We start from the raw sequence: 27,956 nt of genomic DNA on the forward strand, positions 1-27,956 counted from the left end.
TAGCATAGCATCTTAACAAACGAGACCATCCTGACCACATGATTCAGTTATCCCAATAACACTGGGCGAGACGGCCTGGGGGTCCTTGTGTACTAATGGGATAGCAATCATCCCATGTGATTGACTTGTGCCCCCTGTCGTGACCGCTCTGGAGGTTTCTGACAGCTCATGGGATAGTGGAGCGCGTAACTGTCTGCTAACTTGCAGTGTCGGCTACCGTTCGTAGTGGTGTATGGTTCACGCCCATCACTGGTCCAACACGCCAGAGATAGCAGATGCCCTTTAGGGTCTAGAGCTATAGTCTTCTCTGTGAATTCGTTGGCCAAGGGTGAAGGGAATGTAGGAGACGGTCTTGACAACATTGTCACCAGAATCAGTCTCCTGTCTTTTTCCTACCGCTGGTCTACGAATGAAACAGCGTCAATATCAAGCAAACGTCAATTTATGCAATGCAACTACAGTAATGATGACACGGGAGTTGGCTTGACACCTGTCCAATAAGATCCCTGTCGATGCCGTCCACCACAAGCGTCCCGCTCACTAGTGTTATTGCCAGCAAAGGTAAGAGAGGATCACGTGAGTGTGAAGAGCTTCTGGGATGAAGCTCCAAGACTGCATGTCCCATGGATCCCATCATTACTCCAAGCTGATCCACCAAAAGAGATAGGCCAATCAAAGCCTGTGTAATGCAATCATAGGACCTTATCACAGAACCACCCACAGTTGGCAGTAGAAGCATTAGAAGTATAACACTGGGGCGGGGTACCTTGAGCAGTGCGTACCTAGGTACCTACCTAATGTAGAGACACTACAACTCCATCAACCACCAACAACGCCCGGGCACTCAGATCCTCCAACCCAGCACCGCATCATCCATCTCGAGATCCGATCCTTCATCGGCCAATGATTTCCATCGTAATGGTCATGAATATCCACGACACCCATCGGCTTGACCTCATCCGGAAGACTCTCACGCCTTGTTTGCCGATGCTTCACTGCGTCATAGATCGACGATGACCAATGAGAGGCGGCTTCCCCGAACCGGGATGGCATCGCCCATCGCGATGTCCATGACAGGATGAAGGCCATCTCGATCCCTTATAAGAGGCCAATGTCTTTTCAGAGGGAAGCACAGGATGACTCAAGACTTACAACAAACAACGCATCCTTTGCTACATATCATCACCATGGCGCCAGCAGCAACAGACATGTCCTTCGCCGCCCACGCGGCAAACCAGTTCTCTTCCTACGAAAAGGATCGCCAGATGCCCTCCACCGAGGCCATCTACACCACCAGCAACGGTGTCCCCATGCCCCATCCCTACGAGTCCCAGCGCTGCGGCGAGAACGGGCCACTCCTGCTCCAGGACTTTCACCTCATCGACCTCCTCTCGCACTTTGACCGCGAGCGCATCCCTGAGCGCGTCGTCCACGCCAAGGGTAGCGGCGCTCACGGTTTCTTTGAGTGTACGGATCCTATCCCCGATCTGTGCCTTGCGGATCTGTTCTCGGAGAAAGGAAAGAAGTGTCCCGTCACGGCGCGCTTCTCCACGGTCGGCGGCGAATCGGGCTCTCATGATCTAGCAAGAGATCCCCGTGGATTCTCGGTCAAATTCAGAACCGACGAGGGTAACTGGGACGCCGTCTTCAACAACACGCCCGTCTTCTTCCTGCGCGACCCAGCCAAGTTCCCTCACTTTATCCACACGCAGAAGCGTGATGTGTCAACCCACCTCACACACGCCGACGACTCCTTCATGTTCTGGGACTACCTCTCGCAGAACCCCGAGTCGATCCACCAGGTCATGATCCTCATGGGCGATCGCGGCATCCCGGACGGCTACCGCTTTATGCACGGCTACTCCGGCCACACGCTCAAGCTCGTCAACAAGGATGGTGACTGGGTCTACTGCCAGATCCACATGAAGTCGATGCAGGGCGTCAAGTTTATTACCCAGGAAGAATCGACAAAGTACTCTCCCGACTACTCCCAGAAGGACCTCTACGAAGCCATCCAGCGAGGCGACTACCCCAAGTGGTCCGTCGAGATTCAGACCATGACCCCCAAGGAGGCCGAGGAGTTGTGGGAGAAGCAAAAGATCAACGTCTTTGATCTCACCCACGTCTGGCCACAGAAGCAGTTCCCTCGTCGCAAGGTTGGCGAGTTCACGCTCAACGAGAACGCCGTCAACTACTTTGCCGAGATTGAGCAGGTCGCCTTTAACCCTTCGCACATGCCTCCAGGTATCGAGCCGTCTGCGGACCCCGTCCTACAGTCTCGTCTCTTTTCCTATCCTGATACACACCGTCACCGTATTGGTGTCAACTATCAGCAGCTGCCGGTCAACGCCCCTCGAACCACCTTCAAGCAGGGCAACTTCCAGCGCGACGGTCAAATGGCCTTCTTCAACCAAGGCGCCCGCCCCAACTACCTCTCCTCGATCGACCCCATCCAGTTCCGCCAACGAACTGTGGACATGGATAAGACACACGGCCACTTCACCGGCGAAGCCATCACCTTCCTGAGCGAGATCCGCCCCGAGGACTTCAACGCGCCACGTGCCCTGTGGCAGCGTGTGTTCGACGAGCCCGCCAGGGAGCGTTTCATCAGCAACGTGACGGGCAAGATGGCCCTCTGTAAGCAGCAGGAGCCTCTCAAGAGGCAGATCGCCATCTTCCGCGAGGTCGACCCCGACATTGCGGAGCGGCTGGAGAAGTCGACGGGCATCAAGGGGTACGACGGCATTGCGAATATGCGCTTCAACGGAACGCACAACGGTATGGCGAAGGACGATAAGAACAGACTCGCAAATGGCATCATCTCCAACAAGGGCCGGAGCGTTTGTGATAACAACGGAGGTCCAAAGAAGGGTATGCACAAGGGCATGGCCAACAACGGTGTCAACGGTAAGTAAGAAGATAAATAGCTTTACAAGAGATTAAATTGCCAACTTATTCTTCAACGATTGCTCTACTACTTTGAACGATAGTACGTAGTTCAACACCAAGCTCCGAACATCTCTGACCCACCCCGATCTGTGTGGGGCCGCCCCGGCACTGTCCCTCCCCGACATCTACCCCTTGACCTCATCCTTGACCTCATTCCTCCCCGGAGCCTGCCACCTCGAGCTCGGCGGCGCACACGTCTCGGCGCACTTGACGCACGCCAGATCCGTCTTGCGGTAGCTCCCCTTGATGATACGCTTGGCGTCGAAGGCGTACCGCGGGCAGTGCATCGTTGGGCTCGCGTTGCGCCCAAACAGTCTCCGCTGGTAGTCGCACGCCGAACCAAGGTCGTCGACAGCGTAGAACAGGTCGATGTAGTGGAAGGCCTCGCCGCCGATCATGACTCGTCCGCGAGACATTTGAGGGCACTCGGGGCCCTTGGCGCAGGAGCAGACCATGCGCTGGAAAGAGTAGGTGCACATGTCGCTAGCTTTTTCGAGGAATGTCGATCTAGGTTTCGTGTATAGGAAATATTTGGTAGATGAGAGTTGAACGGTGATGGAGACAAGGCTGCCTGATCCCCCCTTTATCTAGGTCGAGCTCTGTGTTGAGAAGGCACTGAATCACAGACTCAGTCGTCGCGTCCTCGTAACAATATCCTCCCTCGCACACACACCACGTCTGACACCCATGGTATATAAACGTTTCCTTTTTTCCCAAAGTGCCGTTCGTTACACTCCGCCCCCTCGGGTCTTGGGACCCTAAAGCGGCAGCCCGCCCAGTGTGTTTGCCTTGGTCTGTCCGTCCTAGTGTGCACCATGCGGCGAGCCGCTCACTGTGAGGTACCAGCACCGGGAGGGGGGGTGAACGCGGGTTCCCACCCAGTGTAAGTGACCGATCCCGAGCGAGGGCAGGGGAAAGGGCAAACATGGTCTCGGGTTTGGGAGGTAACGAGACAAGACGGGTCAGTATCGCGAGGGTTGGCAAACACCAGGTTGGAACGGTGAGTCTGTGCGTCTTTGATGTAGGTCAAAATGACATTGTTACTTGAATTTTCAACATGCTCACTATAAACAAAAAGCCGTTCGCCTTGACTCATTTTCCGTTCCCGTGGATATCTAGTCCATCTGGTCCACCGTCGTGGCATCCCCGTTGCGTCCTCCGTTAGCAGCACCAGCAACCTCCTTGTCGGCCGCGCTGACGGGGAAGCGCCAGTTGAACTTGTCCTCGGCCTTGGCCAGCTGGATATCCTTGAGGTGCTTCAGCAGCTTTTCAAACAGAGGGCCGGGCTCCTCCTGGCCGTCGGGGATATAAGTCAGAGTCTCGGACTTGCCGTCCCTGCGTCGGGTGATGGACCGGATGGGAACGAGGGCGGCGGCGGTGCCAGCGGCAAAGACCTCGCTGAAGGAGCTGAGCTCGCCGTACTTGATGGGTCGCTTCTCGACCTTCCAGCCGTAGCTGCGGCCGAGCTCCTGGATGCTGTCGCTCGTGACACTGTCGATGACACAGTGGGAGTCGGGGACGACCAGGGTGACGTCGTCGCCGTTGACCTGGGCACCGATGAAGCCGCTGGTGCTGAACTCGTCAATCTCCTCGTGCTTGACGCTGTCCAGGTGCAGCGTGATGCCGAAGCCCTCCTCGCGGGCCTTGTCGCTCCAGCGCAGCACGGGCGCATAGTTGCCTCCGACCTTGGCGTTTCCAGTGCCGTTGGGGGCAGCGCGGTCAAACTCCTCAAGGATCAGAGCCTTGACGGGGTGAGCACCGTGGTAGACTCCGGTGGGGATGACAAAGACGGCAAAGGTGTACTCCTCGGGAGCCGACAGGCCAAGCTGGGCGCTGGAGCCGTAGAGCTGGGGTCGGATGTAGAGGGCAGCGCCCGTGTCGTGGGGAGGCACAAACTCGGCGTTGAGGGCGACGGCGGCGCGGACAGCCTCGAGGAACATGTCGACGGGGACATGGGGCATGGAGACGACATCGGCCGAGTGCTGAAGACGAACGGCGTTGCGGTCAGGGCGGAAGACGGTGATGCCCTCATCGCCGGGAGTTCGGAAGGCCTTGAGACCCTCGTAGGCCTGCTGTCCGTAGTTGAGCGCAGGAGCCATGCCATGGATGCGCATGAAGGGGTCGGCGACGAAGCGGAGGGGTGTCCATTTGCCTGTCTCTCTCGAGTAGGTGGACTCGATGTGACCGTTGACTAGATGTACAATCAGTCACAAAAGACTCGACGGTCAAAAAGGTCCAATGTCGTACCCTCGCGGACCTTGAAGCCCACGTTGGACCAGTCAATCGTGTTGACAGGCGGAGGAGGGAAAGCAGCCATCTTGTGTGTGTCGGACGATGAGTACCCAAAAATTGTAACGGTCAATTGAGCTGCAGCCACAAAGGTCAATATCAAATACCCCCGAGAAAAGTATATCGACTCACAGCAAAAGAATATCGACGCGGAATAAGGAGGATAAATAAGAAAGAACAAAGAGAGTTCCAATAGCTTCGCTGACTGACTCTGCCGCCCTTCCGAATCCCCTCCCCGCGCCGATGTCGCTCTGTGTCCTTTTTTTTTGCGGGCCGCGGGGTTGCTCCCATATCCATCCCAGGGTTTCTCGTAAATGCCAGGGCGCAGTGCTGACGGCGGCAGTTTCAGAGACCCCTCATTGGTCGAGTAGCTCACCTGGCGCTCACCGAGGCCCCTGTAGCTTTTCACCGTGATGTCATAATGAGTGGGCAACAAAGAGCTTCATAATCGTGACAAAAACGGCGCTGCATGGGTCAAATGCTGACTCGACGGAAACGTTCCTTTGACCGTTGCATTAGGAAACCTACCCTTGCTCTGGAAAACTGAGCGGAGCGGAGCCGGGGCGGAAACGGCCGCGGGTGAGAAGGATCGAATCGAACCGAACGAGTAATGGTGAAACACAAACCACACAATGACAGGTAGAAACGCCAAGTCCTTTCCATCATGTTTTATTGACATTTCCATGTCTTTCATAGCCATGAATTCTACATCCCAGGAACCCCCGTCTTCCATTCTAAACAAACCTCTTTGGAAACCTGCCCATTGTCTGTCCGTTCCGTCTTCCCCAAACCTCATGAATAACACATATAACGAATGATACTAAGCTACAGGAAAAAAACACGGCACTTTTTCAGAGTTGAGTGTCATGTTGAAACATTACTCGCGAGAGTGTGCAAAGTAGTAAGGAAAAAAAAGTCCATGTTGTAACCATCGTCTCCCCGTGGAATCATTACCACGTCTTTTTTTCTTGACATAAGAAAAGTAAACACTAGGAAAACGACATAAGAGAAACAATGGAGAAAAGCTATCAGAGAATCACATCTCTTGGTGTTGTGGAGCCATTGTTTGTCCAGCTCCTGGTAGAAATATCCCTGCGCCCGCTGACCCAACGCCAACGGCACAAAGACATGCAAGCAAATACCATGCAAGAATTCCAGAATAGGCCTCTAGTCAGGCGAGAGCCGCCAGCCTCTGGAGACAAGTAAGAACACCTAGAGTAGAGTCAGCAAGTCATCTTGGTTACATCCGGGTCAGCTGGGTTACATACCACTGACGCCCTGCGTAAGAGTGGCGGTTGCCTCGGTGTTGCGGTTACCGAGACTGACTGTGATGACATTCTGCACAGCCTTATCCTCTTGCAGCCTGTTTGCCCACTTGAACACCTTTTCGTCCTCTCGACCGTCACCAACAACCATCAAGAAGTCAACAGGCGTCTTGTGAACCTCATTAGAGCTCATCTCCTCCTTGAGGGTTTCAAACACCTTCCTGGCGGCGGTTCTCTTGGTCCAGTCGATGGGTTCAACAGCAATACAACCGTCGAGAGCAATGGCGTGGACACGCTGTGACTCACAAGCGTCGTTGACATGGCTGGCGCAGTCTGATGCCTGGCGACAGGCCGTCTCGTAGTCCTCAGCACTCTTGTAGTGGAAGATGAGACTGCAGCGACGCTCCTCAATCTCGGCTCCAGGGGTTCTCTCGAGGTAGTATGTCATGATGGGTCGCACCGACTCCTTCCAGTCCTTGATGTGTTCGAGATCGGCCATCTCAGTCCATTTGTCCTTTCCGTGGCTCTTGAGGAAGCATCCATTCTCGGCAATCAATCCCAGGTTGGGGACTCGGCGGAAGACTCTATCCAGCTCTTCGGGTCGGCGGCCCGACATGACGTAGATGGTATTACGCTCGTCGAGAAGAAGATCGTTTAGCACGTCCAGGGTTCGCTGAGGGCTGACGGGAATGATCTGGTTCACAGGACCCCAGCTCACCAGGGTACCCTCATAGTCGATGATGAAAAGTCGACGCTGTGCCTTGAGATATTTGGTAGACAAAGACTGGATGGAGAGGCGAGGGACAGAGGTCTGGTCCCGCTTGTGCTGCTCCTCATACACCACATCCAGACGAGTAAGGAACTCGCTGAACCAGTGAGAGCCAGTGTGGTTCACCACGCGGTCGTAGAGGTTTTTCCATCGTCTCTCCTTTTCGGGCTCCTTCATCTCCAAAGCTTGCTTGATAGCGTCGGCGCACTGTCGGTAATCCCAGGGGTTCACGGCCAGCTCGTTCTTGTTGAAGAGGGATGAAGTACCAGTGAACTCGGACAGAATCAGGGAGCCGTGCTTCTTCTCAGGGAAAAGCTTTCCGTCCTGGCAGAAGAGATATTCGTGAGATGTGAGGTTCATGCCCTCACGCTGGCTGGTGATCATGAGCGCATCCGCAATGGTCAACAGGGCAAGATACTGAGCATAATCAATATCTTGCTTGAGGTAAACCACCGGTTGATATGCGAGATTAGCCCATGAAGAGTTGACTCGGGTTACAATGTCGGAGACGGTGGCCTCAAGATCACTCTTCTCGCTAGATGACAGGGCGACCTGGATGAGGACTGTGTTTTCGCGCCACTGGGGGTTCTTGTTAAGAAACAGCTCATAAGACAGCAGCTTCTGGCGGACACCACGGACGTGGTCAAGCTTGTCACGAGCCACGATGAGCTTCTTGCCCTTGTAACGTTCCTGCATGATCTGTAGCCACTTGGCCACTTCTTGGTCCTCTAGGTGCTCGCGAAGGCTGATGGGGTCGATACCAATCGCCAGGTGAATAACGTCAACAAACCGATCCTCCAGCTGCAGGCCATCTGGTGTCGCTTCGGCGCTCAAAAGCCTGCTGCAAGTCTGAAGGAAGTGACGTCCGTACTCGTGGATCTGGAAGCCGATGAGGTTAGCACCGAGCATACCCTCCAGAAGCTCCTTTCGAACAGCCAGACACCGGAACACCTCTGACGAGGGGAACGCGACGTGCAGGAAGAAGCCGATCTTGGCATCAGGGAGCTTCTGACGGATCATGCCGGGGACAAGCAACAGGTGGTAGTCGTGGATCCAGATGACGTCGCCGCGCTTCCAGTTCTTGACGATGCGGTCGGCAAAGGCCTGGTTGACATTGACATAGTACTTCCACGAGTGATCCTCGTAAGCCTTGCTCTTGGGGTTGTCGGGGATCTGGTAGTGGAAGACGGGCCACAGGATATGCTTGCAAAAGTGAGCATAGTGGCCGTCAAAGTCCTTGTCAGAGCAGAACACGGTCAACATGTTGTGCTCGTTGGCAAGCGTATCCTCAATGTCCTGCCTTTGCTGAGTGCCCTCAAGAGCATCGGTCGGCATACCCAGGGTTCCCACCCAGGTATAGTCGTCAAGCTTGCCATCGCGATAGGCGGCCTCGGCGGCGTTTCGCAGTCCTCCGTTGCCCTGATCCGCATTCACCACCATCCAGTTGGCTGACGCAAAGACTCGATCGTGGCTGTCACTCCGGACAAGCGACCTGGGCTGTAACACGCCCTGGCGGCCGAGCTCTCGGGCCTTTTGTATCGTACGGCTGTGTTCGGCGAGGGCTGCGGGGGGAGGAGAATTGGCGCGAGACTTGGGCTGGTTGGATCGGCTGCCCCAAGTCCGCGAATCCTGACCTTCAGGCGAGTTTACGGCGTGGGGGAATTGTATCCGGAAGCCATCTTCGTTGGCGAATAGGTTCGGCGACTCGGGGTCTTCAGTCGGAGTATGAGGAGGGGTCAGGTCGTCCTGGGTCTGGAAGAGACTCGGCTGTCGCGCGAGGGGTTGCGGGCGCGAACTCGACGAAGCAGCAGCATTGGAAGATTTCGCGGGCTTGGAGCGTCTTGAGGGATCGGCGCCGGGAGGAGGAGTACCGGGGAGAGTGAAATGGATGGTTTTGGGGAGGAAGCTATTGTCGCGTTCGCGTTAGTGCAGCCCAAGATGAAGGGAGGGGTCAAGCGGGGAGTCGATAAGACAAGCGAGGGAAACGTACAGAGAACACACGAAGACGGTCATTTTGAAGATGTGTGAGAAGCGCGTCTAAAGGTAGATGTAGGATGCGAAAAGAGGATATGTGCGTATTTCGGGCTGAGCCAGAAACCAGAGTATAGTCGGCGGAAGAATCCGATGTCTATTGAGATTGTTGAAAGCTCCCGTATGACGAGTTCATGTGAAGGCAGAATTGGCAGTCAGAGCGGCAGTCGTGTTGCTTTTTGTTGAGGCCTGACGGTCGCTATGTCGCAGGCAAACGCCTCTTTGTCGCAGATGCGATTGGCTGTAAATGGCCGTGGCAAGAGTGTGGTGGTGACGGGAATGAGTACAGGATTGTATGGCTGAATTGTCGTCAGAAGTCTGGTGCCAAAGGAGTCAAGTGAAGAAGAAACACACGAGATTGTATCCTTGGAAGTAACAAAGCAAATCTCCGACGTCGCCGTGCTGCGCTGAGCTCCGTTGTGCCGTGTCGTGAGATTCAGGGTCGGCGTCAGGTGGTTCGAGAGTGCTACGCCCAAGCTTGGACAGCTCCGAGGCCGCTGCTTCGTTGCTCCTTTTTTCAATGAGGCGAGGATCAACAGTCAATGGTGAGTGAGCAGACAGCTGGCTTATAGGTCTAGCTCATGGAACAGGGAAGAACCTGTACGACAGAACAGGGCTTGTGATTTTGCCAGGTCGGGGAGAAGAGAGGATGCACCCGGTGTGAGCACTGACGTAATGCTTGCTGGTGTTTTTGCCGGATGGGAATTTTGAGCCTCCAAACTGTTGGTACCTGACCAATGCCTCCGCAAGTGGAGAATCAGAACGATGATATCAAACGAAGACGTTGATATTGTAGGACGGATGAGTAACAGGCAGGGGAGGGTAGTCAATAAGTGAGCAATAGAGTAGAGGTAGAGGGGCAGGAGAGTAAAGGCAAAGGCAATTCAACAGAAACAAAGTCGTGACGTCGTCTGAGAAAACAAGCCGGGCTTCGGTAAAATAAACGTTGAGAGCCCAAGCCCAAAGCAAGAAACAAGTAACTTAGCAAGGAGGCTTTGGTCCGTGAAGGTTGGGATGGAGAGAAGGGGGGTGGGACTTGAGGGAGAGTGAGGGGAGGGAGAACTGACGAGGGGGGAGTGACTCGGTATAAAAATGCAAGTTTTTGACGAGTTTTTTTTACTCGAGTGCTTTCTACCCCATGTCAGGCCCTGTTCCTCCAATTCTCTCAAGAGGAACAGGACGAAACTCGGAGCATCGACCGATGCACGGCGGGCGGGTGTGGCCCACGCAAAAAGTCTCGTTATTCTTTGTTTTCTTCCTTGGACGGACCCGTCGGTTGGGTTGGATTCTGTCTTAGCGGGTAGGCTAAACACGGGCCCAGGGCGGAGGGGGAGGGGCGCGTCGAGCAGGGCAGGGATGGCGATGCGATGCGATGATTGACGAGAGAGTCAAAGATGGGGCTGATGACAAGAGTAAATGTCCACCTACTTGGGACTGCCACCAACAAAGCACGAGGGCCGCGCTGTGATGCAACAAGCTGTGTGCAGTATCTGATAGGTGACGATGGTGTGGTAGGTGTGGCAGTAGAAAGATGCTCTCTCAAGAGGTACGGTGCTTGTGGTCCGGACAGTTAAAGGTGTGGATGGGATGGCCGATTCCAGGTGAGTCTGATGAATGGGGAAGGCGAAGCGAGGTTTTTTTTTCTAGGTGCCGTGAGCAGTCAAGCGGAAGAGATGCCTCCGGTTGACTGAAAACGAGGGCATGATAACGAGATGGTGGATGTCGAGGTTGCTCTCGGGTTGGTTGATGTCACTGTCAGTTTGAGGTTTTTACTGAAGCTCGCTAGGAACTGCCGGGATAGGGCAATCACCACCAAGCATGTGCCTCACTTACAGGATCTGGGGGGAGCTGGCCAATTCAACTGAAAGTCTAACAAAGAGAGTTATAATCGTCACTGTTCATAATCTGTCTTTTCTCGAATACACTATTCACAGACTAATTACTCGCGCTTAGCCCTCATCCCTAGATCGTCCCAAGCTTCAAAGCTCCAACTAGCTATTTCCCAACCTAAAACCAAGCCGAGCATCACGACAAGGATTCCCCTACAGCTCGGGAGAGCTCCAGACCAAAAAGCTCAATGCTACCCTTTTTTCTGCTTCTCCTCTTCCCGGTTGCCTCCCAAATCGACACACCCTCCAAACTCGTCTCGCCGATCATGCACTTCAAAACCCATGCCATGTTGCACCCGCATTCATTCACCTGACGCCGGGACAATTTTTTTTTTTCTTTGACTAACAGCTAGCCAAACACATGGGGATAAAACACCCACCAGGAGTGACAAGGCGCTTGACTATGTAAACCGACGATCGATAGTTGACATAGCAAGGCCAACAGAGTGAAAAAGCAAAAAATACATCGAGAGCAATGTCTATCCAATCGTCCATCTACGTCCTTTGCCACTCGCGATGCATCACATCGAAAGCGGCCCGCAAGGCGACGACCGGCTATTCGAGAGCAAGCCAAGTATCCATGAATAAACATTATGCGGTGGGCTGCATTCCAAAACCCTCCAGCCAGCCAGCCAGCATCGTCATCAAAACAGCGCCGCACGCCCTCGCCTCTGCGTGCCAAGACCGATTCTGACTGTCCATTCAGCTTTCGATCCTCCAACACGGAGTCTCGGTGGCTCCCCCAGTCTAGGATTATCCACGCAGAAGCACGCCTTGGATGAGTGAAAAAAAGAAAGGAGCTAAATTTACTCAAGATAATCTACAGCATGTACACACATCTTTATCAAGTCTCGTCATGATGCCCTTGTCGAAATGCACCGGCCCGTCCTTGATATCGCACGCCGTCTCTTACGGCCCGTTTCCTCGGTCTCATCTACCCGTCTCGCCGTTCGCCCACACACCAGGATAATACATCACCACTTTCACAGTACCCGACACGTTCTACAGTACTTCCCCTGTAGTTCCTTTATCCGTTGCAGGCCGGCCCCGATGCTTGGCCAGATCCGCATGGACCATGCGATTGGGGTCAGAACTGCATGGGCTACATCTCTCTGTGGACCTTGTTCTTGTTTTTCTGGTTGGTGGCGTACCCTTTTGATGGTTACTCCCGGGTTGCCATGCTTGGAACCTGCAAGGCTTGCTGCTGACTTGGGATATTTCGCGCTCCCTTTTTTTTGTTTCTTTTCTGCAAGTGGCTGGTTCTTGGTTGGTAGGGACTGGAGATGCTGCTCCTCGGTGGTTGAACTTGAAGGCTTGTACTGGCATCAGATAACAACCTGCCCATCAAGCTCACACTTCCATCCATCATCACGCACTACTGACTACGACATCAGCAACGCATCCATCACCCTGGAGAGGGGATCTTCAGGGGATCCTATCTCGTACTAGGGGCTCTTTGAGAACCTTGACTGCACCCCGCAGCTTCGCAATCCATATCCATCATCTTGGCCTCTGCCTCATCATTCGTCCCAGGCTGCTTGGTGGAGTAATTCCCTCCTCCCTGTGCCGCTTCAAAGTTTCTTGGCCTAGAACAACCCAGAACCGATCAACCCCAGCCCCGGGATAACGGCATGGCATGGATGGGTATAATACCGTATGGGCCAAGGGCTTCAGAGGGAGGTCCGTGTCACATGGTAATCATGACTGAAGTTGTCACTCCCATCATGACTGTTTTGAGCATCAGCTATCAGAGCATCGACTCAGCCCGTCACCGGGCAAACCCTCAGCTCTGTTCAAGACAGCCTCAGCAGCCAAACAAAAACCTCGAGGCGACTCATCCATGCCGTGATTAGAGACACGGCCCCATGCCGTCTTACCAAGATGTCTGAGCCATGTGTCTCATCTGCAAGCCATCAGCAAATGGTCCCCCCCTCCCCGCCTCCTCCTCCCCTGCCTGGGCAAAGTCATTGTTCCCCAACTCTTTCTGCGCCAAATGATCTGACTGCCTTGCTTTACCCCCTCCGAATCGAGATTCTCTTTTGTACGTATCGAATGGAATGTGCAATGTGGGAGATGCTCGGCCCCAGAAGCAGGGTTCTTCGGCTTTCCAGTCTGAAAAGTCCCGTTTGCCCACAGCCGGCCGGAGTCCCGGGCTCCCTCGGACGGCCGCCACGGGACCGGACCAGCGTCGCTCAATGGGGTCATGTTCGGCGATGGGATGGAGAGATTGCCATGTGCCGTTCGGTAATTGTGCGTCGTTCGTTGCCTGTTCGTTTTCGGATGCCATGACGAGCGAGATGCCTGATCATGAGGTATTCGAGTCCGCATTAGCTGGAGCGTATAGTCCACGCTATTAGTCCATGATGGCTTCAACTCGTCTCCAACTTGTCCATCTCGACTGGCAACTGGATCCGTCCAGATGACCTCTTCCCCGTCCTGGTGCAGTAACCTCACCCGCCGTCTTGGCCCCGACGCCCCCGCACAAACCGGCGGTTCCACCTGTGGATGTCAAATCTCGAAAACCTGGGCAACATCTCTAGGGTAATCTTGTCGTCTCAAAGTCCAGTCCCGCTGCTTTCCGGCGGGGTTCTCATCCACTCACGATCGGTGGAGAAGCCTCGTGGGTGTCCTGCTCGCATGGGCAAAAGAAAAGCTACTGGCTCTTTCGACGTCGACGTGCTCTATCTTGCTTCATGGAACATTGGTAAAGACGCAATGCCGGACCGGGCCCGAGAAGACCCGACGGGGGAGGCTGGGCAGGGCAGGGCGGACGAGGCGTCAGAGCTGGGCCCTGGCCCTGTTCCTGATCGGTGTTGGTGCAGCATGAGGCTGTTGCAACGCTTGTTGCTGCGTCCTGTCCTTGCTTGCTTATGGAGGCGAATAAAAAGAGGACGAGACATTGTGTGCGCGACCCAACTACCGTTGCTGACGCGCGCGCTCTTCTCCAGGGCCAAGACCAGACCGAGCCTTCTAGACAGTTCCAACAGACCGTGTATTCGTGATGGGTGTCAAGTTAACGGCCCGAACGACCCTTGGGCTCCAAGGTCCCCAGCTCTGGGTTCCAATGCTACCCCACAACACCACTTTCTAGTAAATTCGAAGCTATCGTGAGCTTCACTCACTGCCCAAGAAACCCCCTCCTCAAGCCCGGACCCGCTATACCTTTCTCTGGCCGGGTTTCCCTCGGGGTGCTACGACTCCAAAAACCCTCACCCCATCACCCCCCAAGCGAACCTATGAGCGTTCCACATGGCGACATCCCCAAGTCGTTGGCTGGGAAGAGCTTCTGCAAGCCTCCACGAGCGCACCGTACCGTCCCGTTATAGTACAGTAGATCGGCACTATCGGGGTGTTCAAGCACAGGCAGTACCCGCCGCCTGACAGTTGCGAGACCAGGACAAGGCTCCATGGCACTTTCATCGTCTGTGGGCCATGGGGGCTTGCCTGCATCTCGACCCTGTCCGTCACAAAAGCCCAGAGGCAGGCAGCCCAGCCAACTCCCGTACGTGCATGATCTGTCTTTGCCTCGCACGTAGGTACTGTGCCTCGATGCAGACGGAAAAGGGTTTAACGATGCGTGAAATTTGGAGCCCAGTTGTTCGACGACGTGAGTAATTGTGGACAATCGTGTGGTGCCACGCGTATGCTCGGTAGGTTGGATCGCATCCTCGAGATAAGCACGCCTCTCTTCACTCTGCCGCTGCGCCCTGAGGAACTGAACTGAACTGATTTGGGACCTGTCAGCCAGTGGAACCGCTTCCGAAACATGATGCACGGCTGGACGTGCGGATTGGTACGGCAGATTCGTGAGGGACTGAAATCACTTCAGGGGTATCTCGCCCAAGACTGTAGGTGTAAAAAAACAAAACAAACATCGGGATTCTAATTCCGCCAAAGCCGGACGGCCTTGTCTTTGCCTCCGCTGCCAACCCTCTTGCCGTCCGGCGCCCAGTCGACCGCGTACACCTCGTCCTGGTGGCCCGGCAGGTCCACGGCGAGCTTGCACGACGCCATCGACCACACCTTTAGCGTTGTATCCTTGGATGCCGTCACGAGAAGCCTCGAGTCTGCTGAAAACGCGCACTGGTACACGGGAGCCACGTGTCCGCGGAGCGTGTTGATGAACTTGCCGTCCCTGTCGGTTGGTTAGCTTGAGCTGCAGAAACTGATGGGGTAGAGCATTGGTTGGTCCTTACCGAGCGCTCCAGATCTTGGTGTGGTTGTCCCAGCCAGCACTGGCGATGAGGGAGCCGTCCGGGGAAAAGGTGACATGGTTCACCTGCTTCTGGTGTCCAAGCATGCGCGCCACAGGCTTGGTGCCCTGAGCTGGATCCCAGAGATACATGGTGAAATCATCGCTAGCCGAGACGAGCCGCTCCGCGATCCTGCCCTGGAACTTGGCCGCCTTCTCGAACCTCTCCTTGGCCTTTGCTCGCTTGCCCTCTTCAGTCTCTGGCACAGGAGTGTGATCGTAGAATCCAGTCCTGAGAACAAAGTCGGTTGAGAGCGCGAGATGGTTAACCCAGTGAGCATGAGCCGACAAGGTGTGAACAAGAGTTCCCTTCTCAGCATTCCACACTCGGACTGTCTTGTCATGGCTAGCGCTGTAAATGAGGCCCTCTCCTCCCCAGCGGACGCAGCTCACACTGCTCCTGTGCCCTGAAAGCACATGCTCGGTCCGGCCGGTGTTGACAACCCAGATTCGAACCGTTGCATCTTTGCTGGCGCTGGCAATCCGTGGCGTCCCGTCTCTCCAGAGATGGTAAGGCTCCCAGGCAATGTTGGTCACCCACTTTTGATGGCCTGTCAGAGGGCCTCCTACGGCCTTTCCTGTCTCGGGGTCCCAGAGACGGATGCACTTGTCCATGCTTCCAGTCGCAAGTCTTGCACCATCCGCAGACCAGGCAACCGCCAACACCCACCCACTATGCCCGGAGAGGGTGTACTTGGGTGTTCCAGTATCAGTATCCCATATCCGCGCCGTCTTATCACCGGAGCCTGTCGCCAGTCGGTTGCTGTTCTTGGGACTGAATTGCGCAGCCAGAATCGCCTCGCCATGGCCAGGTATCCGGTGAGACATGCGCGTGACGGCCTGGACCTTAAACACGGCCTGCGGCTCGGCGCTGAGCGTGACTGTAGTTTCAAAAGGGTTCTCGATGCCATGGTTGCGAAGGAGCTGGAGGAGATCGGTAGGGTATTGGTCTACAATGATGTCGGAGTCGGGGATGTGAATTCGAAATCGGTATGGGAGGAATTCTTCCTTTTCCTGGAGGGGCACATAATGTTAGGGACACGTCAAGTCTCCAGCGGAACCGCACATACCCTTGCCAGTAAAGTATTCAGTAGGAGGGAGAGGTTCTTCTCAGAAGCGTCGGCAAGCGGCACCTCGATCACATCGGCCATCTGGTTGCCATCTCCATCCAAGAACCGGGCCTTGAAGGACCCGGCCGGTCCCGCGGCAATCGCTGTGACATCCTGCTGAATCTGGGAGCGCTCAAGCTCCTCCCGCTTCTGCCGTTTAGACGGCGGAGGCACAATTGTCGCCATGGCAAGAGAAATTCCTATGTAAAGGTCAAGATTCTTGATAGAATCCGTGGCATGGTGGGGCAGTTTGGCAAAATCTTTGACAAATTTTGGCGGTGAGGAGCTGCAGCAACTCATAGCGCACAGAGTTCCGACTAAGGACTCGTACTCGGTTGGTATTGTAATCTGCTAACAAATTTGGCCGCGGTCTCCACACATTCCTGTTAGTGACATGTCCATCCATGCCATGCCAATGCGTCTTTCAACTTTCAAGGTTGATCCGTGTGCCTCATCATGAAAAACATAGCGCCTAATTCCCCGAAAACGCCGAAAAGTCATCCATCCCATCTAGCTCCCTTAGGTTTGTTGCCCGCCCTGTGATGGCCGACCACGCATCCGCTTAGGAGGCCCAGCGTAATGCTGGAACTGCGGCATATCCATTCCAGGTACGGGAATGGGAGTCTGCTGTGGGTTTTGCGGCAGATACAGCTGCGATTGCATCATGGCTTGAGCCTGCGCCTGCGCTTGGGCTGCCTGCTGGGCCTGTTGTGCTTGCTGGGCTTGCTGGGCTTGAACTTGGGCCTGCGAGGTTTGTTGCGGCAACGGCTGTTGCTGAACGTGTTGGGGATGCATCTGAGGCGGCTGCTGCTGCTGCTGCTGCTGCTGCTGGGTCTGTTCCGCTACTTGACGCCGCTGTCGAGCCCGCTGCTTCTGCGCCGAGGATTGTCTTTTAGTTTCCTCGATCTGACGATGCCGCTTATCTTGGGCTTCTTGTCTCTTTTGCCGCTGAACATCCTCGTTCTGAACCGCATAGATGGCAGCAATGCGGAGCTGGAGCTGCGACAAGATGCCGATGCGCTCTGGCTGCGACATTTTGCGATATTCGCTCTTAAACTGATGGAAGGTGTCGCCGGTCAGGCGGAGGACAGCGTTGGAGACGCCGGCGACATGGATCGCAGCCTGAGTCTCGGCATCAGGTTGAGGACCGTCATCTGGCCATTGTGTCAGAAGCGGCGTCACACCTGAATCCATGTTCTGCTCACCTTCCAGGTCCTCAACAATATTGTTCTCGTCTTCGCTCGCGGGCTCGGGGGTCGGTGGTTCGGGTGTGCCGGGTTCGTGGTTGTGCTGGTCGCAGGTGATGGTCAAGACCCATCCTCCCATGGTTTTACGGTGGACGGCCTTTGCCTTCCATGGACAATCCGTCTTCTTGGTTGTCGTCTTGTGCTTTGTCGCCATGCATCGGTAGGGACGGCCGCCTCGATCGCACACCAGATCGCATCGGACAATGTCGTTCCCTGGGACGTCGGCACCGCCCACCTTGCCGCGATGAGATCTCGCCTTGACGATCTTGTAGCCATCCTTCTCCATGCGGTCACTGAGTTCCTTGAAGAGATCTTCATAGCTGTTGAAGATGCCCGAATGGGGCACCGACACGGCCTCCAGAATGCCGAACATGATGAGTTCGATAACGCGATCAACGCGTTCGGAGCTCAACGATGTGTGGATTTGGGCGTTGACCGGTGTCAGGCCTGAGCCGACGTGTCGGCCGGCGGGGAGGAGTGAGGAATTTCCGGCTGACTCGGATAAACTCCGGAAGCTTCCATCCATCCGCGGCTTACACACGGCAGGTGCGATATCTGTGTCGCTTTGTCGTCTTTTCGCAACCCAGATACTGATGAATGTCTAAACAATCTGGACTGGTGATGCTGAATGTTTGTTTGCTTCTATGTTAGAGAGGAAATTCCAAGATGAAAGGCTGAGACGTCGGGTGCTTCTGGATTAGGTACCTAGTTGTGGACCAGGACTGCGCCTTCCAGTTTTACCCAGCAAAGATGTGGAAGGAGGGGATTCCGGGAAGGACCTCATATCTGGACCTTCCCCTCCAGTTTAAATGAAGTCAACGCATTCTCGGGCGAGGCCACGTAGCTTTCTCTGAGTGAGCATGCGTCAACATCAAACTTCCGGCGACATCAACGAGCGAAAACCTTGGAGATGGATACCATGTTGCGTTCAACACCACCAACAAACGACAGTTGGTCGTCCTCGAGCTACTTTCAGAACTCATCCACTCCAAGTCTCCCTATCGACGAGAGACCGCAGTCAAGCCTGAGCCATTCCACACAGCACTCGGCAGCGGGAACCACTCCAAGACCTGGTACGTCTCGGCCTCTTACTGTTCGACCTGGTACTCCTCAGGAGAGAAAGTCACGAAATGCAAACGTATCCTCGATACTCGGCCTTAGCGAAGCTCAAAGCATCATCTGCGCCATCAGTGAGGCTCGCGCCGTCTCCCCTTCGGTGGGTATCGCCTTTGTCAACGTCTCCATTGGTGAAGCTATCATCAGCCAGATCTGCGATAATCAATCCTACATCAAGACCATCCATACCCTTCAAATGGCTGCTCCATCGCGAATTCTCTTCATGTCTACTGCTTGCCCCCCAAACAAGCCCAACAGCCTCTATTCCCTTGTGACCGATCTCGTTCAGGAGTCTCAAGTTGGCGCACAAGATCGCTCTGCCTGGTCCGAGTCAGATGGCCTGGAGTACATCAATAACCTGGCATTCAAGGATGATATTGAACCTCTAAAGGTGGCTACCCAGGGCAAATTCTACGCTCTGAGCTCCTTTGCAGCAGTTAGTTCCCTCACAGGTACCTGCGACCATAGCTGACTAGGTCACAGGCCATGAAGTACATCCAGCAGCACTTTTCCATTAACTTTGTGCCGCATTCTCTCCGTATTCAATATCGCCCCTCCGAAGACACCATGATGATTGATATTTCTGCCATTCAGTCTCTCGAGATCATGCAGAATCTGCGGAACCCCAAGTCGAAAGACTCCCTCTTTGGGTTGATGAACCACACAACAACTCCAATGGGGGCTCGGATGCTCCGAAGCAGCATCCTGCAACCACCGACACGCGCCGACTTGTACATCACTCCCCGCTACGAAGCTCTAGATGAGCTGACGACCAACGAGGAGATGTTTCGTGAAATCCGGAAAGGTGATTCAGCTCGTGTATGCTATAGAGTTCCTGGGCTAAAAGTATGCAGCTCTCAAACTCTTTCATGATACTGAGAATATATTGACAAAGGTATTTCGATTGTTCTCGCAGGGAAAGACGCTCACCATGTTGCAGCTAATCGTCGTCCCAAAGAATATGCCCATTCAGAAAGTGGAGGAACAGATCAACCAGGTCTTGATGGTGAAAAGTTTCCTCGAGGCGGTCTCTGAGCTCTACATAGCTTTGGAACCCGCAACATGCGACTTGCTTGTCAAAATTCGAGACCTTTGCCACCCCGAGCTCACAAACCGTGGTCTCGATAAGATTCGACACACAATCGAAGCGGATGTTACTTACATGAAGTCTGCCCTGGACCTTTGGAATCAACGGACCTTTGCTGTCAAAGGAGGCATCAACGGCATGTTGGATGTCGCGCGGCAGACTTACAAGGAGCAGACTGAGGAGGTTCACAAGTACCTCGATCGTCTAAATGGTATTATGACCCTTTTAACGCGAAGGTTTGCTAACAATGCTAGAAACCCATGGGTTCGGTGCCAGTCTCAAGTATGACAACGGTCGCAAATATTGGTTTCGTCTACGAGCGGCCGATTTCGAGGGTCGCCCCCTTCCCGACGAGTTCATCAATGTCGTGCGAAAGAAGGATAAGATCGAATGCCAAACCTTGGCGTTGATCAAGCTCAACGTGAGACTTGCAGATGCCGCACACGAAGTTGTTTTGCGAAGCGACAACATTATACAGACCTTGATAACCGATCTTCGTCAAGAAGTGCCGCATCTTTTCCGACTCTGCGAATCAATTGCTCTTGTCGACATGGTTTCGAGCTTTGGACAACTCGCCACGACGAGAGACTACGTGAGGCCCGAACTTGATACGGCGATGGCATTAAAGGGTGCTCGGCATCCTGTTCTTGACAAGGTAATTAGTCTCGGCGTTGAGCAGGAGGAATCTAACGAGGCAGACCATGGACGATGGCTTCGTGCCCAACGACTACTTTGCGTCAGAATCATATGCCTTCCATATCGTCACCGGATGTAACATGAGTGGGAAGAGCACCTACATCCGAGCGGTCGCGTTGCTCCAGATCATGGCACAGATTGGGTCATTTGTCCCTGCCAAGTACGCCGCGTTTTCCATCGTCCACAGCATCTTTGCCAGAGTCTCACTTGACGATAACATTGAAAGCAATCTTTCAACTTTTTCAGTCGAGATGCGAGAAATGGCCTTCATTCTGAGGAACATCAACGACAAGAGTCTTGCTGTGATTGATGAGCTGGGTCGTGCAACGAGCAACAGGGATGGCTTGGCCATTGCCATTGCCATGTCGGAGGCGTTGATCCAGAGCAAGGCTTCGGTCTGGTTTGCGACCCATTTTAGCGATCTCACCCGCGCGTTCGCACAGCGTCCTGGTGTATTGAATCTTCACCTCGCAGCTACAACCTCAACGACAGCAGACGGATTGCCTCACATAAAGATGCTGTACAAAGCAACGACGGGTGCTGTTGGAGATGAGCACTATGGCATCAATCTGGCTCGCGCGATTGGGTTGCCTCAGGGGTTCATTGACAAGGCAGAGGAGGTGGCCAAGGATCTCCGACGCAAGAGAGAAGCGAGCAAGCGCAGCTCGGAGTCATCGCGACTTTTGGCTCGCCGCAACATGATTCTCAACCTTTGGGCTGCTTTGAAGCAAGCCCGTGACTCGGGCACCGAAGAAGTACTTCTAGAGTACCTGAAACAACTTCAGACAGAATTCGTCATTCGCATGGAGCGACTAGACAGTCAGTAGGGGAGATGCTGGTGGGGGCGAATCGGTTCTCTCTGGACGCGACATCTGGGGCGTTTGATAGATAACTGGGAATTTCTTGTCATTTATATCATTATGTTCTGAACCATGGCTGTCTATGTACCGGGTCGACTGTAGTCTAGCTCTCGCACGCGCTTCCAAACCTCTCTCACGGTTCGCTCTTGTGTTTGACGACCAGTTTCTGTTTCCGAAGGGCCTGCGGGACTGGACGGCGTCAGCGGGAGTCTTGACGATGGATAAGCTCAAACTTACCGTACTGCTAAGTACAATCGGCCTCCAAGGTGCGCTTTGGGGATTTCGGCCGTCTCGGGTTGATCGGGAGGGTTTGCTGTTGTTACGAGGCCACCAGCTTCTTCAAGGATCGCAATGCCAGCAGCGACATCCCTATCAAGGTTAGCACTCGGACCGATGGTGACTTGTAGCTGGACTTGACGTACCATTCCCAGCAACCGCCCTCCCACCAGATATCAAAGGAACCCATGGCCGTATAAGCAAGGTCCAAAGTTGCGCTACACAAACAGTCAGCGGTGGCTTGTGCGGCAGAGGTGATGGGAGCCTTACCTCCCCAAGCTTCGCATGCCATGGACCATGCCTCCCTTGCCTCCTCGACCACCCCGTTCCGAGGCCATATTTACAAACGACTCGACTTTTCGGGTCATGTTGCCATCTGGGATATCTCGACGATCCTTCCCCCACTCGCATGAAAAAGTGCATCCGCTTGGGGCGTTTGGTGGCATTGGGGGACTCGGGTTGCGAAGTAACGGAAGTCGCTGAGTCTCATTGAGCCAGGCGCCCTTTCCAGAACATGAGGAGAAGAATTGGTGTAGGAATGGCGCGTTTATGATTCCGATTACGGGGACTCCGTTGAGAACGAAGGCGATTGAGACGCAGAACATGGGAAATAGGTGTGTGAAGTTGACGGTGCCGTCAAGAGGATCGACTACCCATGTCGGTCGGTCGTCGACGAGGTAGGTTCGTGAAGCTCCAGCAGAGTATGATTCTTCTCCGAGGAAACTGATGAGAGTGTCAGAAGGCGAAGCTTGCTGGTAGGTGATCGGCTTACGCATGGTCGGGGTATTTTTCGGCGATGGAGGTCCGAATGAAGTTTTCTACGTCTTGACAGAGTCAGCTATCGCACAGGGCGCAGATACAAAACTCCAGGTGAATACCATTGTCGGTCTTGGTAACAATATCGACCGAACTCTCCTTCTCATCATAGGAACCGCCATGTTGACCATCAATCCGGGCGCGAGCGGCTGCCATGAGCATGTCGCCAGCATCTTTGCCCAATTGCACAGCAAAGGCGTAAATCTCGGACATCTGCTGGTCATCCATTGCGATGTGCGTTTTCTTTGAATGACGAAAGGTCAATGTTTCCTTAGGACCCTGCATTCAACGACAGCTCGTTTTTGTTCAAACGATGACTCAATGCCGCCTCCAACCGCCCCAGACCAATTCCGCAGTGCGGGAATGAAGCTCGGATGGACTGCCGATGGGAAGTCCTGGTGATCGGCGTCTTGGTGGATGAAGCTTTACCCGGATATGCGGGGGCCCCGCGTGTAGGTTCCGAGGGTGGTGTAAATGCCGAGATGGGGAAAAGAATACAGCAATTGAAATACCATATTTGAGCAGGAGAAGTAGCTACGAACAATGGGTTGAAGTAACCAAAAAGCTATCCATCATGTCTCGACGTCTTCTTCTTATCAACGGTCCAAACCTCAACCTCCTCGGTACACGAGAGCCTCACATCTACGGCTCAACAACCCTCCAAGACGTGGAAACCCAAGCAAAAGCCCAAGCAAAGGAACTCTCCGCCTCGATCGATACCTTCCAGGCCAACTCGGAGGGCGCGATAGTCGACCGCATCCACGCGGCGCGCGGCGAGACGGACGCCATCATCATCAACGCGGGCGCGTACACGCACACGAGCGTCGCCATCAGAGATGCCCTGACGGGCGTGGACATTCCGTTTGTCGAGGTTCACATTACGAATGTGCATACGCGGGAGGCGTTTAGGCATCAGAGCTTTCTGTGTGACAAGGCTGAGGCTGTTATTTGTGGGTTGGGGGTTTTTGGGTACACGGCTGCTATTGAGTATGCGGCTAAGCATCTCAAGTTGAGGGGAAAGGCGTCGAGGCTGTGAGGGTATGTCATTTCATTGCGCAATGAGAGGGTGAAAACACGATGTGGTATTGGTAGACGGCTGGGTGTTGAGATGTCAGAGCCCAGGCTGCATGTCTCGCCATGGCGATGGGCATCTCGTCGCCCGTTCTTCGCATCAAGTCACCATACAGAGCACGTGTGGAGGAATTACAGCAATGGGCCTCACCACGGCTTATTTGGTATTCATGACCAAAAATGTATCTCTAAATACGTGCAATCGTCAACGTCTAGAGAATAACACCACCAGTGGTCCGTATCATGGGCATCTTCAACTCATAACCATATTGTGTATCTCACTGCTCACCATCTTCAACAAGCGACCTCCCGGATGGATAGGTCCGAGATTAAGAGACACTTGGTCCTGTGTCAGGGATTGCATTGACGCAGCGAATGATTGCAGTTCCGAAGCCAATCGACAGCACAAACAGGGAGTGATATTTGTCACCTCAGCTCAGTTAATCGCATCGCTATGACCTTGGATATCCGCCATGGTATTTAGAACCTAATCTTGAAGAAGCAGTGAGTGACCCAATCTAAAGCAGAGGCCATGGAGGCCCGCTTTAGACGATTCATTTGCGTGCATGCCAAGAGGGACCAAGCTATACATGTACGTCAAACGTCAAGTGGTTTATAGCAGCTGCTCTCAAGGGAAGAAAAGAGATTGATCAAGATGATGCGAACCTGTGGCACAGCCCCAAGATGGCTAGCATACATCCCCAGGCCATCCCAACGGGACGGTTCCGTTCTCCGCAAATCACCCACATGCAAGCGAGGAGAGGAATTACTTCTGCCATCCAAAGAAGCAAATCCTCCTTCTAGAAAAGAGTCCTCCTTTGTGTGTGGATGTCTGGAGGCGTCCGAGAGGTTGCCAAATCGAGGGGAATCACACATCTGACGAGTCATTGCCGCGATTTCACACGTGAACTTCCCCCTAAGTCAAATGAGGCTCTCGGGGAGCTGTACTCGATGAGCAGGGTTACTAGACCGAGTCTCTGATGGTTAGCCTACCGGAATCTTCACCGGCTGAAGAGTGCCCCCCTGGTCCTCGGCAACCGACCGCATTGACCGTTGGATGCAAGGATCCTGGTCCCCGGTGCAGCAATCTTGGACGGTATGTTTCCCGTGAGGGACGGTCTGTCGTCTAGTTCCTGCATTGAACTGGCAGGGGCAGGAATCTTAGACAAGCACCAGCAGAGAGTCGGCCGATCAGATCTGGGCATCGTGAACTAAAGGGCACGGTCAGAAACGCCGTTCAAGCACCAGTGGACCCGAGATTGACAGCTCTCACAGACGTTGTAACAGGAGAAGAGAAAAAAAAAAAAAAAAAAAAAAAAAGGCTTAACAAGCGTGCGGTTCATCTCGATAACCATGAGAGATTGTCAGCTGTCAGGCACACCTGGAACAGACAAGTGAAGGAGCCGATCCCTAGGTAGACTAGGGTACGCCTCTACCGGAAATGGAATGGAGTTTCAGCTGCTGAGCTTTTCCCATTTAAATTGCTCTTCATCAGTGAATTTCTTGTTTGTGAGGCTGGCGGTTAACAAGACAGACCCTGGTTCAAACTCTGCTTCAGCCACCAGACTGGCTCAGGCGGGTGATGAGACAGATGAGTGCCAGCTGGCAATTCGTGTCGGCCGCCGGTGGCTTCACGCCGTCTTTTGCTTCTACCAGCCCTGGATATAATTACTACACCATGCCCACCCCTAACTTGCTGTAGATTCTCTTTACCTCATGCAATGCATGTCGTGGCTTTCAACGGAGGCTGTATCGTGAGTGCCGCGGTAGACGACGGCGTGGGCTACAAACTGAGGCCGCGAGGCGTTTTGGGCTTGAGCTGGGGTTGGTGAAAAAGTAAGCATGAAAGACGCAAGTGTGATTCATCAGACATGCAGCAGCAGCATTGTTCTAGACGGCTTCGAAATCTGTATCCGACTTGTTGGATCGTCAGGGGATTATGCCACGAGGTTTAAAAAAGAAAGGGTCAGCCAAACAAACGTGGCTCTCGGAATGTGTCACTGGTGACAAGCAGAGAAAAAAAGAAGAAGCCGTCGATCGAGGGACCACACACGAAAGAGACACACGGTCCTCGTCACAGTGCCTCTCCCGAGAGGGGGGCCCTCCCCCAGATCACCGTTGCATCCCATCGCTTAGCGCATCCTGGTTGAATGATCGACGCTGGTTATCCACTTGGTCGAGCCTAAAGCACGGGTGCAGAGTCCGAGATCCCCGCCTCAAGCTTGAGCCTTGAGGCTGCTGCTGGACTCTTGTTTGGTCAAGCTGGTACAATGAGTTACGTCTTCTTCAGGGATCGACACCCAGCTGGACAGTCTCGAGGAAAGCCAGGTGCCAGGGGAGCGAGTCATTCATCTGACTCGTTCGCACGTCCTTATTCGCAAGTTCCCTTTCTTGGCAGGTGGCTGTCGTGTGCCTGTGCCTCCCCCCGCAAGGTCTTCAACGGATGCGAATCAAGCCGCCCCAGACTGAGACGAATTCCCCAGACCAGGTTTTCCGTCAGGGACCTTTTTCAGCCGCCAGAGCGTAGACGACCGCCCGGTCCTCCCCCATCTTCGACCTTGATTACGCTGTGGCGGTCCCGTCATGGCACGGCGCCTTGAGCGGGAGGGCTTGGCGTGTCCGGAGGGAAAAACCCGGACGCTGGATTTTCGGCTTCTGGTCCCTGGCCGCAGGATCGAGAAGGTTGAAGTACATGTGTGTGTGCTAATGGACGGTACATATGCTTGACAGTTCCCTACCTCTTTTGAGACGAGAGGTTAGAACTGAAATGATTCCCCGGCGTCTTCTTCTGTCTGTCTTTTACACGCTCGTCCTCCGTTTACATCTTCCTTGACCTAACCGCTCACATCAGACCTTTTCCTTCCTTCTCAAGACACTCAGTTGAATACTCGGAACTCTCCAACAATCATCATGGCTGGTGGCTTTGGCTCCGGGACCGAGGGCACGTCCCGCACGGCCATGACCATCATCCTCGTCTTCCTGGCCATCTCGCTCTACAACGTCGTCGAGCTGACCTTTATCATCTTTGGCACCTTTAAGCGGCACTCGGGCCTCTACTTTTGGTCCTTTCTGTGCGCGACCTGGGGCATCCCCTTTTACTGCGGAGGCTTCCTGGTAAAGTACTTTGCCCCGGCGTCTGTCGGCTTTCTGGCTGCTGCCCTGATCGCCATGGGTTGGGTGGCCATGGTGACGGGGCAGTCTCTGGTGTTGTGGTCACGATTGCATCTTGTTCTGAGGAATAGGTTCCGGCTTAAGTTGGTGCTCTACATGATCATCGTCGACGCCATCGTCTGCCATGGAGCCATTATCCCCATGATCTTTGGGTCCTTCTCTAGTAGCCCCGAGATGTGGGTTAAGCCGTACTCGGTCATGGAAAAGATCCAGGTCACCATCTTCTTTATCCAGGAAATCATCATCTCGAGCTTCTACATCTATGAAACGATCAAGCTCATGCGTCTAGAGCGCACCATGGGCAACAAGCGCGGCAGCCGGCGTCTCATGAACCACCTCATCTTTGTCAACCTACTCATCATCCTCCTCGACATCACCATCCTCGGCCTCGAGTACGCCGACCAGTACGAGTACCAGACTTCTTATAAGGCGTTTGTGTACAGCACAAAGCTCAAACTCGAATTCACCATCCTCAACCGTCTCGTCGAGATGACGACTGGTAATAAGGACGCCAGCTCGGGACCCCGGAGCAGGACTGCAGGGACTACTACCGGTAACAAGACGGGCATCGCCCTCGACACGTTTATCAGCGATACCGGCGCCAAGCCAACGGGCGATGTTTCCTACGAGGCGTATGCCATGGGTGGTGAAGATGGAAACTCGGATGGACAGGGATCATCTCCTCGCCGTGACAACGGGGTCATGATGACAACAGAGATCATCGTCCACCGGCAGAACAGGGACGACGATGGAGTGAGCATAGGACCAAACTCATCGGCAGACTCGATCGGGGCGGCAAAGGGGCCATTCGACGGCGAGAACCTATCCAAGTCATCCTCCGAGGTGCATCTTGCCACACGAGGCTTCTAGAATGAACCAAGCTAGACCATATTTTTTTTCTTATTCCTTTTTTCTCTGACACATAATGTAGCCAGCTATACCCAATCTTGTACAATACAATTTAATAAAAAAGATCAAGATCTCAACCGTTAAAGAACGCACGTTCCCTCCTTCGTTCCGCCTCGTTACCTGTCACCGGGACTGAAAGGAGCCCAGCTGGGCG

At 54.1% G+C, this 27,956-nt stretch overlaps 10 protein-coding genes across 10 annotated transcripts; 4 read left to right on the forward strand and 6 right to left on the reverse strand.

Moving 5' to 3' along the window:
* Positions 1–1,136: 1,136 nt before the first annotated feature.
* NCS57_00205100 (Catalase) lies at positions 1,137–2,915 on the forward strand (the record flags this gene model as incomplete). The annotated part of the gene is made up of 1 exon (XM_053052091.1): positions 1,137–2,915. One exon carries the CDS (start codon positions 1,137–1,139, stop codon positions 2,913–2,915), a length of 1,779 nt encoding a protein of 592 aa, XP_052917337.1.
* Positions 2,916–3,074: 159 nt separating this feature from the next.
* On the reverse strand, positions 3,075–3,428 carry NCS57_00205200 (uncharacterized protein; the record flags this gene model as incomplete). Its single annotated transcript, XM_053052092.1, has 1 exon — positions 3,075–3,428. The coding sequence occupies one exon, from the start codon at positions 3,426–3,428 to the stop codon at positions 3,075–3,077; it is 354 nt and encodes a 117-aa protein (XP_052917338.1).
* A 636-nt stretch (positions 3,429–4,064) lies between these two features.
* Positions 4,065–5,266, reverse strand: NCS57_00205300 (uncharacterized protein; the record flags this gene model as incomplete). Its single annotated transcript, XM_053052093.1, has 2 exons — positions 4,065–5,140; positions 5,197–5,266. The coding sequence occupies 2 exons, from the start codon at positions 5,264–5,266 to the stop codon at positions 4,065–4,067; spliced, it is 1,146 nt and encodes a 381-aa protein (XP_052917339.1).
* A 1,143-nt stretch (positions 5,267–6,409) lies between these two features.
* On the reverse strand, positions 6,410–9,285 carry NCS57_00205400 (uncharacterized protein; the record flags this gene model as incomplete). The annotated part of the gene is made up of 3 exons (XM_053052094.1): positions 6,410–6,450; positions 6,507–9,178; positions 9,263–9,285. 3 exons carry the CDS (start codon positions 9,283–9,285, stop codon positions 6,410–6,412), a joined length of 2,736 nt encoding a protein of 911 aa, XP_052917340.1.
* Positions 9,286–15,074: 5,789 nt separating this feature from the next.
* On the reverse strand, positions 15,075–16,853 carry NCS57_00205500 (Ribosome assembly protein 4; the record flags this gene model as incomplete). The annotated part of the gene is made up of 3 exons (XM_053052095.1): positions 15,075–15,327; positions 15,389–16,458; positions 16,515–16,853. The coding sequence occupies 3 exons, from the start codon at positions 16,851–16,853 to the stop codon at positions 15,075–15,077; spliced, it is 1,662 nt and encodes a 553-aa protein (XP_052917341.1).
* Positions 16,854–17,072: 219 nt separating this feature from the next.
* Positions 17,073–18,173, reverse strand: NCS57_00205600 (uncharacterized protein; the record flags this gene model as incomplete). The annotated part of the gene is made up of 1 exon (XM_053052096.1): positions 17,073–18,173. The coding sequence occupies one exon, from the start codon at positions 18,171–18,173 to the stop codon at positions 17,073–17,075; it is 1,101 nt and encodes a 366-aa protein (XP_052917342.1).
* Positions 18,174–18,710: 537 nt separating this feature from the next.
* On the forward strand, positions 18,711–21,526 carry NCS57_00205700 (uncharacterized protein; the record flags this gene model as incomplete). Its single annotated transcript, XM_053052097.1, has 5 exons — positions 18,711–19,352; positions 19,400–19,721; positions 19,771–20,214; positions 20,258–20,658; positions 20,702–21,526. 5 exons carry the CDS (start codon positions 18,711–18,713, stop codon positions 21,524–21,526), a joined length of 2,634 nt encoding a protein of 877 aa, XP_052917343.1.
* Positions 21,527–21,639: 113 nt separating this feature from the next.
* On the reverse strand, positions 21,640–22,879 carry NCS57_00205800 (Inositol-1-monophosphatase; the record flags this gene model as incomplete). The annotated part of the gene is made up of 6 exons (XM_053052098.1): positions 21,640–21,748; positions 21,797–21,928; positions 21,982–22,053; positions 22,106–22,558; positions 22,608–22,659; positions 22,714–22,879. 6 exons carry the CDS (start codon positions 22,877–22,879, stop codon positions 21,640–21,642), a joined length of 984 nt encoding a protein of 327 aa, XP_052917344.1.
* Positions 22,880–23,225: 346 nt separating this feature from the next.
* Positions 23,226–23,687, forward strand: NCS57_00205900 (Catabolic 3-dehydroquinase 2; the record flags this gene model as incomplete). Its single annotated transcript, XM_053052099.1, has 1 exon — positions 23,226–23,687. One exon carries the CDS (start codon positions 23,226–23,228, stop codon positions 23,685–23,687), a length of 462 nt encoding a protein of 153 aa, XP_052917345.1.
* A 2,945-nt stretch (positions 23,688–26,632) lies between these two features.
* NCS57_00206000 (uncharacterized protein) lies at positions 26,633–27,763 on the forward strand (the record flags this gene model as incomplete). The annotated part of the gene is made up of 1 exon (XM_053052100.1): positions 26,633–27,763. The coding sequence occupies one exon, from the start codon at positions 26,633–26,635 to the stop codon at positions 27,761–27,763; it is 1,131 nt and encodes a 376-aa protein (XP_052917346.1).
* Positions 27,764–27,956: the final 193 nt, after the last annotated feature.

This window comes from Fusarium keratoplasticum, chromosome 2, assembly GCF_025433545.1.
Source record: "Fusarium keratoplasticum isolate Fu6.1 chromosome 2, whole genome shotgun sequence".
Lineage (NCBI taxonomy): Eukaryota > Fungi > Ascomycota > Sordariomycetes > Hypocreales > Nectriaceae > Fusarium > Fusarium keratoplasticum.